The sequence below is a fragment of the Nerophis lumbriciformis genome, linkage group LG04 (genome assembly GCF_033978685.3).
Source record: "Nerophis lumbriciformis linkage group LG04, RoL_Nlum_v2.1, whole genome shotgun sequence".
Classification (NCBI taxonomy): domain Eukaryota; kingdom Metazoa; phylum Chordata; class Actinopteri; order Syngnathiformes; family Syngnathidae; genus Nerophis; species Nerophis lumbriciformis.
The window spans coordinates 46,359,283-46,374,012 of NC_084551.2; the positions used below are offsets into that span (position 1 = coordinate 46,359,283).

A 14,730-nucleotide genomic window follows, 5' to 3' on the forward strand; every position below is an offset into this window, starting at 1 on the left:
AGTGAGCAGATAACTGTGCTGTCCAAATCTTGTTTTCTTTCACTTCTGAGTCTCATTTGCAAGTATGCATTAATTTCAGTTTGTCCTCGGTGTGTTGCTGTAGTCAGGAAGTAGTCTTTGCCATTAAGTTGAACCTTTCTACTCTTTTTTTGAGTCCTGCAAAGTGTTTATACTATCACCTATTGGAGTGTACCGTGCATCTTCGTTGTAGTATTTATTACCAAATTTGGATATGCTAATCAGTAGCATGTGTATAGCATATCCAATGTAAATTAGCATCGAGCTAGTGCATTTTGAAATCCACAAAGAAGAGGAAGGCTAGTATGTAGGACACCAAAGGGCCATTATCTGTCCACCAATCAACACAACACACAACAAGAAAAGGGAGCCCCGAAGACGCCATCAAAGTTGATCTTTGTTCCCTTTTAAACCGCCAAGTAATCAAATCCAGTTTCTCCCATTTTTGTTGCTGCTGAAGTGTCCTTGGGCAAGAAACTTTGCCCACCTGCTCCCTGTGCCGCTCACACTGGTTTAAATGTAGCTTAAAAATGAATGTTATGGGTTCCGCAATGTAAAGCGCTTTGAGTACCCAGAGAAAAAGCGCTACATAAATATAATTCACTTCACATTGAATTAGGAAGCTGTCAATCATGCCAAGATGATCTTGGTAGTCACTTGTGTTGCCAGGTATTTCGACAATAATAACTATGTGTTGACTAATTTTTTGTACAAGCTGTACATTGACTATTATATTTTCCAGGCTATTGAGCGCACTTGTATTTTAGCCACGCCCACCAATTTTTTTAAATAAATAAATATGTTATACTATACTCTCGGCAGGGTCCTTGAGGGTGCATGGGAGTTTGCCCAACCAGTCTACATGTGTTTTGTGGACTTGGAGAAGGCATTCGACCGTGTCCCTCGGGAAGTCCTGTGGGGAGTGCTCAGAGAGTATGGGGTATCGGACTGTCTGATTGTGGCAGTCCGCTCCCTGTATGCTCAGTGCCAGAGCTTGGTCCGCATTGCCGGCAGTAAGTCGGACACGTTTCCAGTGAGGGTTGGACTCCGCCAAGGCTGCCCTTTGTCACCGATTCTGTTCATAACTTTTATGGACAGAATTTCTAGGCGCAGTCAAGGTGTTGAGGGGATCTGGTTTGGTGGCTGCAGGATTAGGTCTTTGCTTTTTGCAGATGATGTGGTCCTGTTGGTTTCATCTGGCCAGGATCTTCAGCTCTCACTGGATCGGTTCGCAGCCGAGTGTGAAGCGACTGGGATGAGAATCAGCACCTCCAAGTCCGAGTCCATGGTTCTCGCTCGGAAAAGGGTGGAGTGCCATCTCCGGGTTGGGGAGGAGATCTTGCCCCAAGTGGAGGAGTTCAAGTACCTCGGAGTCTTGTTCACGAGTGAGGGAAGAGTGGATCGTGAGATCGACAGGCGGATCGGTGCGGCGTCTTCAGTAATGCGGACGCTGTATCGATCCGTTGTGGTGAAGAAGGAGCTAAGCCGGAAGGCAGAGCTCTCGATTTACCGGTCGATCTACGTTCCCATCCTCACCTATGGTCATGAGCTTTGGGTTATGACCGAAAGGACAAGATCACGGGTACAAGCGCCCCGGGTGGCGGGGCTCTCCCTTAGAGATAGGGTGAGAAGCTCTGCCATCCGGGGGGAGCTCAAAGTAAAGCCGCTGCTCCTCCACATCGAGAGGAGCCAGATGAGGTGGTTCGGGCATCTGGTCAGGATGCCACCCGAACGCCTCCCTAGGGAGGTGTTTAGGGCACGTCCGACCGGTAGGAGGCCACGGGGAAGACCCAGGACACGTTGGGAAGACTATGTCTCCCGGCTGGCCTGGGAACGCCTCGGGGTCCCACAGGAAGAGCTGGACGAAGTGGCTGGGGAGAGGGAAGTCTGGCCTTCCCTGCTTAGGCTGCTGCCCCCGCGACCCGACCTCGGATAAGCGGAAGAAGATGGATAGATGGATGGATGTTTACATATATCAGCCACACCAGACTATAAGATGCAGACATATACCGGTACAAACTGTTTCCAAACAGTGCCTGTCACACGGCAGTAAAATGGCTGATCAAACAAAACAGAAGTCATTGTCATGGACCCACTAGCTGCGGAAGCTAGCTTTCCAATCAGCTAAAAAGACTCAATACGGTTACGTATTGGTGAATCTACGAAACTGAAACAATACAAAAATAATGCCATTGTAAGTTAATAACACTTAACACATATTTGTTAATGCTAACAGTGCTAGTTTGATTACACTAGGATAGCACGTACACATATGCATGAAAACACTCCTACAGACATCACACATGGGGGCCTTTAGTAAGTAAGATGTTAGGATTGAGTTCAAGGGTGGACCCCGGGATGCAGAGAATGGAGGCAAGGTATGCGATAACAAATGAAAATATTTAATAAGTCCAAAATGGTAACTAAGGGTGATGGGGCAAAAGTGCACACCATGGGAAATATAACAAAAGTAGTCTCTTTCAGAGGTTGGGGAAGCAAAGGTCAGGACGCACACAGCGTGGCAAAAACTAGTCCTCTCAAAACAAAGTGGCTAGGAAAACAAAAACACAACAAGGTCAATATTACAGAAATATGCGAAGGCAACATACCAGGGAAGCAGAATCAAAGGAGCACATGTCAGAGCGGAGTTCAGGAACAATAACCGGCAGGGACCAGCTGGTGGAGACGCGCTTAAATGCTACCAGGAAGTGATTAGCAGCAGGTGTGCCTCGTTGGGGACAAAAGACTGGGGAAGAAACTGAAAAACCAATAGAGAAGGCAGGAAGAAGACAACAAACATAACATAAGAATTGGTTTAGTTATATTGTAAAACCTACAAACGTTGCTTGGAGTGATGATTGAAGAATCCTTTCGAGCAGAAATGCTATGGACGAATACTTACGGCTCAAGGGACGAAACAGGAAGTACATTTCCAATCCGCAGCACATTCAGTGAGCGAACTTGTCCAAAAGATGGCACCTTAGCACAAACAATAGCACAACTTTTCAGTTTCTCAGTCGGTGTTCTATGAAAACTATTTGTTGAATACAAAACAATATGGCCGTTAGCAAAGACATCCTTAGATTAGCCGCACCGTTTTAAAAGCCACAGAGTTCAAAGCATGGGGGGAAAAGTAGCGGCCTATATAGTCCAGAAAATACGATACTCCAAATGATGTCCTCGTTTTCTATAGTGCTGTCTCTTGTTCAATATAATATTTTCTCGAGTGAGAGAGGTGTAGTCACTTTTGGGAGATTGGCCACTCAATTAATGATTTATGCGATAATTTATGGAGCTGATCCCTCCTAAGCACTCTACACTCATCAGGATTTACACTAACTGATCTTCCCTCTGCAAGCTGAAACTAACCTGAAGTGAAATTATTATCATTACCCAAAGGCACAACAGAAAGCTGCCCAAATGTGCTACGGCATGGATCAGTTCTGTGGGCTTCCTTTGTTCTGAGTAATAAGGTAATGCAAATTGCAGGTTGGCTGACGTGCTTGCTGCTGTGATTCCAGGTGGAAAACCCACAAATGGAGAAAGTGCCAGCTGGTCCCTTGGTTCCTCAGGCAGGACCGGCCTGGCGCTCAGGAGGCCTGTGGGCCGGGGCTTCAAACACGAGGTACACAAACCGAAACCTTTTTTTCCTGCAGAAAACAAAAAAAACAAAAAAACACACCTCATCCTCACCATGCTTCCTGTGACAAAAACTTGCTAAAAGCTCTTGTGTTGTATACACCTCTTTTTGCCTCATCCCTCCCTTAAAGCAAGAGTGAACATTGCACTGCCGACCAGTTAAGTCCGAAAGAGAAAAAGATGATACAGCAGAGATGTCCGATAATATCGGCTGATAAATGCTTTAAAATGTAATATCGAAAATTATCGGTATCAGTTTCAAAATTATCGGTATCAAAAAGTAAAATGTATGACTTTTTTACAAACCCCGTTTCCATATGAGTTGGGAAATTGTGTTAGATGTAAATATAAACGGAATACAATGATTTGCAAATCATTTTCAACCCATATTCAGTTGAATATGCTACAAAGACAACATATTTGATGTTCAAACTGATAAACATTTTTTTTTTTTTGCAAATAATCATTAACTTTAGAATTTGATGCCAGCAACACGTGACAAAGAAGTTGGGAAAGGTGGCAATAAATACTGTTAAAGTTGAGGAATGCTCATCAAACACTTATTTGGAACATCCCACAGGTGAACAGGCAAATGGGGAACAGGTGGGTGCCATGATTGGGTATAAAAGTAGATTCCATGAAATGCTCAGTCATTCACAAACAAGGATGGGGCGAGGGTCACCACTTTGTGAAAAAATGCATGAGCAAATTGTTGAACAGTTTAAGAAAAACCTTTCTCAACCAGTTATTGCAAGGAATTTAAGGATTTCACCATCTACGGTCCGTAATATCATCAAAGGGTTCAGAGAATCTGGAGAAATCACTGCACATAAGCAGCTAAGCCCGTGACCTTCGATCCCTCAGGCTGTACTGCATCAACAAGCGACATCAGTGTGTAAAGGATATCACCACATGGACTCAGGAACACCACAGAATCCCACTGTCAGTAACTACAGTTGATCGCTACATCTGTAAGTGCAAGTTAAAACTCTCCCATGCAAGGCGAAAACCGTTTATCAACAACACCCAGAAACGCCGTCGGCTTCGCTGGACCTGAGCTTATCTAAGATGGACTGATACAAAGTGGAAAAGTGTTCTGTGGTCTGACGAGTCCACATTTCAAATTGTTTTTGGAAACTGTGGACGTCGTGTCCTCCAGACAAAAGAGGAAAAGAAGCATCCGGATTGTTATAGGCGCAAAGTGTAAAATGCAGCATCTGTGATGGTATGGGTGTGTATTAGTGCCCAAGACATGGGTAACTTACGCATCTGTGAAGGCGCCATTAATGATGAAAGGTACATACAAGTTTTGGAGCAACATATGTTGCCATCCAAGCAATGTTACCATGGACGCCCCTGCTTATTTCAGCAAGACAATGCCAAGCCACGCGTTACATCAACGTGGCTTCATAGTAAATGAGTGCGGGTACTAGACTGGCCTGCCTGTAGTCCAGACCTGTCTGCCATTGAAAATGTGTGGCGCATTATGAAGTCTAAAATACCACAACGGAGACCCCCGGACTGTTGAACGACTGAAGCTGTACATCAAGCAAGAATGGGAAAGAATTCCACCTGAGAAGCTTAAAAAATGTGTCGTCTCAGTTCCCAAACGTTTACTGTGTGTTGTTAAAAGGAAAGGCCATGTAACACAGTGGTGAACATGCCCTTTCCCAACTACTTTGGCACGTGTTGCAGCCATGAAATTCTAAGTTAATTATTATTTGAAAAAAATAAATAAAGTTTGAGTTTGAACATCAAATATCTTGTCTTTGTAGTGCATTCAATTGAATATGGGTTGAAAAGGATTTGCAAATCATTGTATTACGTTTATATTTACATCTAACACAATTTCCCAACTCAAATGGAAACGGGGTTTGTAAAACGTCGCTGTGTACACGTACGTAGGGAGAAGTACAGAGCGCCAATAAACCTTAAAGGCACTGCCTTTGCGTGCCGGCCCAATCACATAATATCTACGGCTTTTCACACACACAAGTGAATGCAAGGCATACTTAGTCAACAGCCATACAGGTCACACTGAGGGTGGCCGTATAAACAACTTTAACACTTACAAATATGCGCCACACTGTGAACCCACACCAAACAAGAATGACAAACACATTTCGGGAGAACATCCGCACCGTAACACAACATAAACACAACAGAACAAATACCCAGAACCCCTTGCAGCACTAACTCTTCCGGGACGCTACAATATACACCCCCCCCCCCTGCCCACCTCAACCTCCTCATGCTCTCTCAGGGAGAGCATGTCCCAAATTCCAAGCTGCTGTTTTGAGGCATGTTATAAAAAATAATGCACTTTGTGACTTCAATAATAAATATGGCTGTGCCATGTTGACATTTTTTTTCCATAACTTGAGTTGATTTAGTTTTGAAAACCTTGTTACATTGTTTAATGCATCCAGCGGGGCATCACAACAAAATTAGGCATGATAATGTGTTAATTCCACGACTGTATATATCGGTATCGGTTGATATCGGAATCGGTAATTAAGAGTTGGACAATATCGGAATATTGGCAAAAAATCCATTATCGGACATCTCTATGATACAGTATTATCTGCTCACAGATGCTACCTGGTGGTTGTTCGCCCGAGATAGTCCCATTCCTGAATGCTTCTGTGATCCATCTTCTTCCGCTTATCCGAGGTCGGGTCGCGGGGGCAGCAGCCTAAGCAGGGAAGGCCAGACTTCCCTCTCCCCAGCCACTTCGTCCAGCTCTTCCTGTGGGACCCCGAGGCGTTCCCAGGCCAGCCGGGAGACATAGTCTTCCCAACGTGTCCTGGGTCTTCCCCGTGGCCTCCTACCGGTCGGACGTGCCCTAAACACCTCCCTAGGGAGGCGTTCGGGTGGCATCCTGACCAGATGCCCGAACCACCTCATCTGGCTCCTCTCGATGTGGAGGAGCAGCGGCTTTACTTTGAGCTCCCCCCGGATGGCAGAGCTTCTCACCCTATCTCTAAGGGAGAGCCCCGCCACCCGGCGGAGGAAACTCATTTCGGCCGCTTGTACCCGTGATCTTGTCCTTTCGGTCATAACCCAAAGCTCATGACCATAGGTGAGGATGGGAACGTAGATCGACCGGTAAGGAATTACCTCCTGTTTTTTTTGTTGTTGCTTATTTTCATTTCGGCGTCACAACTGTGAAGAAACATGCTCACGCCTCATCGGATGCCACTGGAGACCCACTTGACAGTTTGGGTCATTTAAGCGCCGTGTTTCCCCTCACCTCGGGCCTCCCGTCATGCATTTTTAACCGAACGTGTCTGCGTGATATTTGGGAGGAGATGCAGCACATCTCAGGCCTCACCTGGAAGCTAAATCTCCACCTGCTTCCACACAATAGACTAGGTTGGCGGGGGGTGGGGGGGCGGCAGTGGCCGTGCCATGTCTTCGTGGGTGGCTTTCATAAAAATCCAATTTCAGAGGTCACGGCGAATGATCAATTTCATTACGTCCCTTCTTCTATAGAGCGCCGTTATTAGCACGTATATTTCATCTTCTTCCTTGCCAGCTTTCATTAGTGTGAAAAGAATCCATTGAAAATGGACGCCTCAGACATTCCCACCGCACTTCTTTGTGCAGCTTTCTGAGATCTTTCGTAGCGCGTGACGTCCATTGAAATTGGCTGCAGCGGGCGGCCGTGTCATTCGTGCGCGGCAAAAACGCAGCGTTTGGTTTCATGACAAGCTCGATTCAGCGGCTCAAAGCTGACCTTGCACACCGATGGGAGAGAAGTCGTCCACAGAGGGACAAGATTGATCTCTCAGCGAAGACTCAGCACGCAGTAATAATAGACGTTATTGAAGGCGCACGAGGCCGCGCCGAGCAAGCCTGGCTCTCGAGGCCTTTTTTGAATTGAGAACCATCTATTTTCATTAACTTTTAAGTCAACCTCTGGAGCTCGTGTGAGGAGTGCAGGATGTCCGAGGGTCTCTGAGGGACGCGAGCTTCTTCTACTTGTCTGAAGCCTTGCAAATTCCCTCCGCTCCTCCACCCTCGCAGTTGGACCAGCCAGCGCTGCGTGGGCTCAAAATGCACCAGTCCAGATTTCAGCTGCCTGCATGACTCTCTTTCATCCAAACATAACCATTTTTCTTAGGAACAATAATAAAACTAACTAGAATGTGAATGCCCTATGTGCACAAGCCGCTGAACCGTCGATACGCGAGAGTAGAACTGTAATAGACTTAGACTTCATTTTTATTGTCATTCAAATTTGAACTTTGCAGTACAGATAAGAACGAAATTTCGTTGCATTGGCTCATGGTAGTGCAGGATAAAAAAGCAATAAGGTGCATGTATAAATAAATAGACTACTGTACAGATAAACACAAACCCCGTTTCCATATGAGTTGGGAAATTGTGTTAGATGTAAATATAAACGGAATACAATGATTTGCAAATAATTTTCAACCCATATTCAGTTGAATATGCTACAAAGACAACATATTTGATGTTCAAATTGATAAACTTTTTTTTTTTTGCAAATAATCATTAACTTTAGAATTTGATGCCAGCAACACGTGACAAAGAAGTTAAAGGTGGCAATAAATACTAAAAAAAAGTTGAGGAATGCTCATCAAACACTTGTTTGGAACATCCCACAGGTGAACAGGCAAATTGGGAACAGGTGCGTGCCATGATTGGGTATAAAAGTAGATTCCATGAAATGCTCAGTCATTCACAAACAAGGATGGGGCGAGGGTCACCACTTTGTCAACAAATGCGTGAGCAAATTGTTGAAGAGTTTAAGAAAAACCTTTCTCAACCAGCTATTGCAAGGAATTTAGGGATTTCACCATCTACGGTCCGTAATATCATCAAAGGGTTCAGAGAATCTGGAGAAATCACTGCAGGTACGCAGCTAAGCCCGTGACCTTCGATCCCTCAGGCTGTACTGCATCAAGAAGCCACATCAGTGTGTAAAGGACATCACCACATGGGCTCAGGAACACTTCAGAAACCCACTGTCAGTAACTACAGTTGGTCGCTACATCTGTAAGTGCAAGTTAAAACTCTCCTATGCAAGGCGAAAACTGTTTATCAACAACACCCAGAAACGCCGTCGGCTTCGCTGGGCCTGAGGTCATATAAGATGGACTGATACAAAGTGGAAAAGTTTTCTGTGGTCAGTCGAGTCCACATTTCAAATTGTTTTTGGAAACTGTGGACGTCGTGTCCTCCGGACCAAAGAGGAAAAGAACCATCCGGATTGTTATAGGTGCAAAGTTGAAAAGCCAGCATCTGTGATGGTATGGGGGTGTATTAGTGCCCAAGACATGGGTAACTTACATATCTGTGAAGGCGCCATTAATGCTGTAAGGTACCTACAGGTTTTGGAGCAACATATGTTGCCATCCAAGCAACGTTACCATGGACGCCCCTGCTTATTTCAGCAAGACAATGCCAAGCCACGTGTTACATCAACGTGGCTTCATAGTAAAAGAGTGCGGGTACTAGACTGGCCTGCCTGTCTCCCATTGAAAATGTGTGGCGCATTATGAAGCCTAAAATACCACAACGGAGACCCCCGGACTGTTGAACAACTTAAGCTGTACATCAAGCAAGAATGGGAAAGAATTCCACCTGAGAAGCTTCAAAAATGTGTCTCCTCAGTTCCCAAACGTTTACTGAGTATTGTTAAAAGGAAAGGCCATGTAACACAGTGGTGAACATGCCCTCTCCCAACTACTTTGGCATGTCTTGCAGCCATGAAATTCTAAGTTAATTATTATTTGCAAAAAGAAAATAAGTTTCTGAGTTTGAACATCAAATATCTTGTCTTTGTAGTGCATTCAATTGAATATGTTTTGAAAAGGATTTGCAAATCATTGTATTCCGTTTATATTTACATCTAACACAATTTCCCAACTCATATGGAAATGGGGTTTATATATTGCACTTTTGCATATGCATCCAGGATTATGGATGTATGTTATATTGTCTTTATATTCCAGCCAGTTGATCCATTTTTGGGGGGAATTGAGGGGATAATTGTGATGCGTTCAAGAGTCTTACGGCCTGAGGGAAGAAGCTGTTACAGAACCTGGAGGTTCTGCTTCGGAGGCTGCGGAACCTCTTTCTAGAGTCCAGCAGTGAAAACAGTCCTTGGTGGGGGTGGGAGGAGTCTCTGCAGATTTTCTGAGCCCTGGTCAGGCAGCGGCTTTTTGCGATCTCCTGGATAGGAGTAATGCTTGATTGTCCAGTGTGAGTTGAGTGTATGGATGTTGGAACGGTTTGAATCAGTTGAGAAATGTGGGATGTGGAGAATTGTGTATACTGCCCATGCATTTTCAATGGGAGGAAATTCCTGGTAATTAGACTTAGACTTAGACTTCCTTTTTATTGTCATTCAAATTTGAACTTTACAGCACAGATAAGAACGAAATTTCGTTACATAAGCTCATGGTAGTGCAGGATAAAAAAGCAATAAGGTGCATATATAAATAAATAAATATAAATATATATATATAAAATAAATAAATATATATAATTTTATATAAATAAATAAATAAATAGATTACTGTACAGATAAATGTATTGCACTTTTTCACATGCGTCCACGTTTTATGGATGCTAAATGTTGGATATGCAGTAGTGAAGTGAATTATATTTATATAGCGCTTTTCTCTAATGACTCAAAGCGCTTTTTTTTTTACATAGTGAAACCCAATATTTAAGTTACATTTAAACCACTGTGGGTGGCACTGGGAACAGGTGGGTAAAGTGTCTTGCCCAAGGACACAACGGCAGTGACTAGGATGGCGGAAGCGGGGATCGAACCTGGAACCCTCAAGTTGCTGGCACGGCCACTCTACCAACCGAGCTATACTGCCCCACAGTAGATTGTATAATGCCCATTCATTGTCAATCGGGAGAGAATTCCAGGAAAACAGGGAATTTTGGGAAAGAGAAAACATGTTCTGCATTCGATATGTCAGAAGAATAGTGTGGGCGTATGGTTGAATGGTTAGAATCGGGTTTAAAAATGGCTCAACATTTTGAGAATTTAGGGCATTGTAGAACTATGAGTACATCCATTCATTTAAATGGGAATTTCCTGGAAATTTCGGGAAAACCGGGAATCTTTGAAAATGTTGATGATAGCACAATTGTCCTGGACACTATAAATGGGTTGGTGTTGGATTTTTTTTGTAATCGGTGGAAAAATGTTGACGTAGTTGACCTACTCAGTGGCCTAGTGGTTAGAGGGTCCGCCCTGAGATCGGTAGGTTGTGAGTTCAAACCCCGGCCGAATCATACCAAAGACTATAAACATGGGACCCATTACCTCCCTGCTTGGCACTCAGCATCAAGGGTTGGAAAATTGATTCCCGGTCGTGGCACCGCTGCTGCCCACTGCTCCCCTCACCTCTCAGGGGGTGATCAAGGGGATGGGTCAAATGCAGAGGGTAATTTCACCACACCTAGTGGTACTTTAACTTAAACTGTAATGGATTTAAATGGGTGAAGGTTTGATTTTTTTTATGCCGATTGAACATTGTTTATAATATCCACAAAGTTGAATGAGCAGGTTGTGTAATATGTGACCATGTTTGTTGAATTTTTGTGCTGGTTGATTTTTTTTCCCCTGCACCATGACTAGGGATTGTTGTTTGGATTGAGTCATATAAGTAAATCCTGTGCATGTATTTTCATTTATGTTCGATTCATAGCCACTGATTTGAATTACTTTTGTTGGCCACTAGATGGCGATAAAATGGTAGTTATCAGACCGCTGAATTTTGTATAAATTGCTTATTGGACTTGACAAATCGAAGACGCCAGCGGGCCATACTTGGTAGTTTGGACACCCCTGTTCTACACATAATAATTCTGTTCAGAAAATGATTGCACAGAATCCCTGAAAATAGACACAAATGCAACAGGATTGAGACAGACTCGAATTAGAGCCATGATTATTTCCGTAAACATTGCAGCAGGTGTGACGTCATGGCGTCATGTCTGCATGCGGGTGGTTAGAGTGTCCGCCCTGAGATCGGTAGGTTGTGAGTTCAAACCCCGGCCGAGTCATACCAAAGACTATAAAAATGGGACCCACTACCTCCCTGCTTGGCACTCAGCATCAAGGGTTGGAATTGGGGGTTAAATCACCAAAAATGATTCCCGGGCGCGGCACCGCTGCTGCCCACTGCTCCCCTCACCTCCCACGGAGTGAATAAGGGGATGGGTCAAATGCAGAGGACAGATTTCACCACACCTAGTGTGTGTGACAATCATTGGTACTTTAACTATAACTTTAACTTTCATGATTCACAGTTGAGCCGAACGTTTTGATACTTCAACATTCCGATCGGATGAACGCTGTGGAGCGTGCCAAACATTTTGCGGCGGAATAATAATAAATACCGTATTTTTCGGAGTATAAGTCGCACCGGAGTATAAGTCGCACCTGCCGAAAATGCATAATAAAGAAGGAAAAAAACATATATAAATCGCACTGGAGCCCGGCCAAACTATGAAAAAAACTGCGACTTATAGTCCGAAAAATACGGTAGATTATTTTTTTGATATAGAAGGCAAAAAAAGATGGACTGCGACTAGGTATTAGGGCTGAGCGATTAATAGACATCAAGGTTTTAATTAGTGCGATAAATACCGCTGTCACCGCCATTTGAGTGACAGACATGTTCGCCAATCAGAACTGTCGAGCCTTGGGTTTGTTCGTCTCTCGCTTCAAAAAGGGAGAAAGAGGTCTCACTCTGTTCATCGCTCTCAGCACCAGGAAGCACAGAGAGTCTCGCTTCTCGCGACTCACCGCAAAGTGACAAAAAATTGAGTAGGGAAAAAACAAAACTGTCCAAAGCCAAGTGTCCCATTGTGGGAATATTTCAGCTTCAGAATAGATGAGCGATATGAGCTCATCAACGCGGTCAAACTAGCGTGATCATGTGATGGCATCAAACAAAAAGACGATGTCCGACCTCGTTTTTCAACTGGGAACAAAACAAAAAAAAGAACTTTAAGATATACTTGCCAACCTTGAGACCTCCGATTTTGGGAGGTGGGGGGTGGCGGGGGCGTGGTTAAGAGGGGAGGAGTGTATTTACAGCTAGAATTCTTATATATATATATATATATATATATATATATATATATATATATATATATATATATAAGAAATACTTGACTTTCAGTGAATTCTAGCTATAAATATATATTTATTTTATTATATATACAGTATATATATACAATATATATATATATATGTATGTATGTATATATATATATATATATATATTAGAGATGCGCGGTTTGCGGGCACAACCGCGGAGTCCGCGGATTATCCGCGTATCGGGCGGATGAAATTTAAAAAAATTAGATTTTATCAGCGGGTCGGGTCGGGTCGGGCGATTGAAATAAAAAAAAATTAGATTTTAAATAGATTCAGGCGGGTGGCAGTTAAACCAATTCGGAAATATATATACATAGTTAAATGTTGTTACCCACATACGAAAAACGAGCAGGCACCTGCTGCATATGCCACAACAGAAGAAAAAAAAAAAAAGAGATGGACACTTTTACGGAGCGGAGAAGGCCCCCGACGCCTCGCCGGGGTCCGGGACCGAGGCCCCTTCCCCCGAGAGGGCCCCACCGGGAGCCGTAGCTGAGGCGATCCGCGAGAAGGGCCCGACGCACGTCCAGGGTCACCACCGCGCCCACCGCACCGACACCCCGCCTCGTCCGCCTTCGCCGCGGCCGGCGTCACGCGCAGCAGGTAAGCAGCTTACCTGCCCGCCACCCCCGTGGCCGGGGGCTCGTAACAGGGGTCACTCCGCGCGCTCCGCCCGCGCAGCTTACCTGCCCGCCACCCCTGTTGCCGGGGGCGCGTAACAGGGGTCACTCCGCGCGCAGTGCGCTCACGAAAGGGGTGGGGCTCACCCTGGTTGTTATAGACAGCACCTAGGACGGTGGCCATGGAAGTTGGAACCCGCTAAGGAGTGTGTAACAACCCACCTGCCGAATCAACTAGCCCTGAAAATGGATGGCGCTGGAGCGTCGGGCCCATATACCCGGCCGTCGCCGGCAGTGAGACGCGCTTGGAGGTGCGCTCAGCGCGGCTCCCATATGATTGCGCACTGGTGTGCGTCTGGGTCGTGACAGCGTGGCACGCGAATGTCTGTGCTGCGTTGGATCAGTCTCCTTTCTTTAACAGGCAAAAGCTTTATAACCTCACTAATGCCTTGCATCGTCTATATTAGATATATAACAACGGGCGGGTGAGGGCGGATGGCGGGCGGATGCAGTTCTGATCAAATGTTAGATCGGGTGGATTGCGGATGGATGACGACTTTCTGATGCGGTTGCGGATGAAATAATTGCCTATCTGCGCATCTCTAATATATATATATATATATATATATAAATAAGAGAAATACTTGAATTTCAGTGTTCATTTATTTACACATATACACACACATAACACTCATCTACTCATTGTTGAGTTAAGGGTTGAATTGTCCATCCTTGTACTATTCTCTGTCACTATTTTTCTAACCATGCTGAACACCCTCTCTGATGATGCATTGCTGTGTGGCACGCACAAAAGTGCTTTCATCAAATGCACTAGAGTCTGGAATCTTCCATCTCTCCCTAGCATGGCCCAAAACCGGTCAAACTTTGCTTCCTGAGGAAGATCTTCACTGCCAAGCACTTGGTAGTCCACTAATTTTTCCCGGAGGCTATCCAGGTCCAATCGCAGCTGCGGCTTGGAACTTACAAGCGTATTTCTTCATCTTACTCGTTGTCGGCGTCGCCACGGCTGTATCTTCCTCGTTCTTCTGCTTCGTCTCCTTGTGTGCGCAGTTGTGCCTGCACTCTCTAAAAGCCCTAGATGTTATTGTCACATATGCATGTACAGTAGATGGCAGTATTGTCCTGTTTAAGAGTGTCACAACATTGCTGTTTACGGCAGACGAACTGCTTTACGGTAGACGAAAACGTGACTGCTGTTGTTGTGTGTTGTTACCGCGCTGGGAGGACGTTAATGAAACTGCCTAACAATAAACCCACATAAGAAAGCAA

The 14,730-nt window shown here is 44.7% G+C and overlaps 1 protein-coding gene across 1 annotated transcript in view; it reads left to right on the plus strand.

Moving 5' to 3' along the window:
* Nucleotides 1-14,730, plus strand: part of thsd7ab (thrombospondin, type I, domain containing 7Ab) — a 671,822-nt gene that overhangs the window by 455,419 nt on the left and 201,673 nt on the right. The window contains exon 12 of the mRNA XM_061956418.2: nt 3,540-3,643. Coding sequence (XP_061812402.2) covers nt 3,540-3,643 — 104 coding nt within the window. The remainder of the gene's footprint in view (nt 1-3,539; nt 3,644-14,730) is intronic.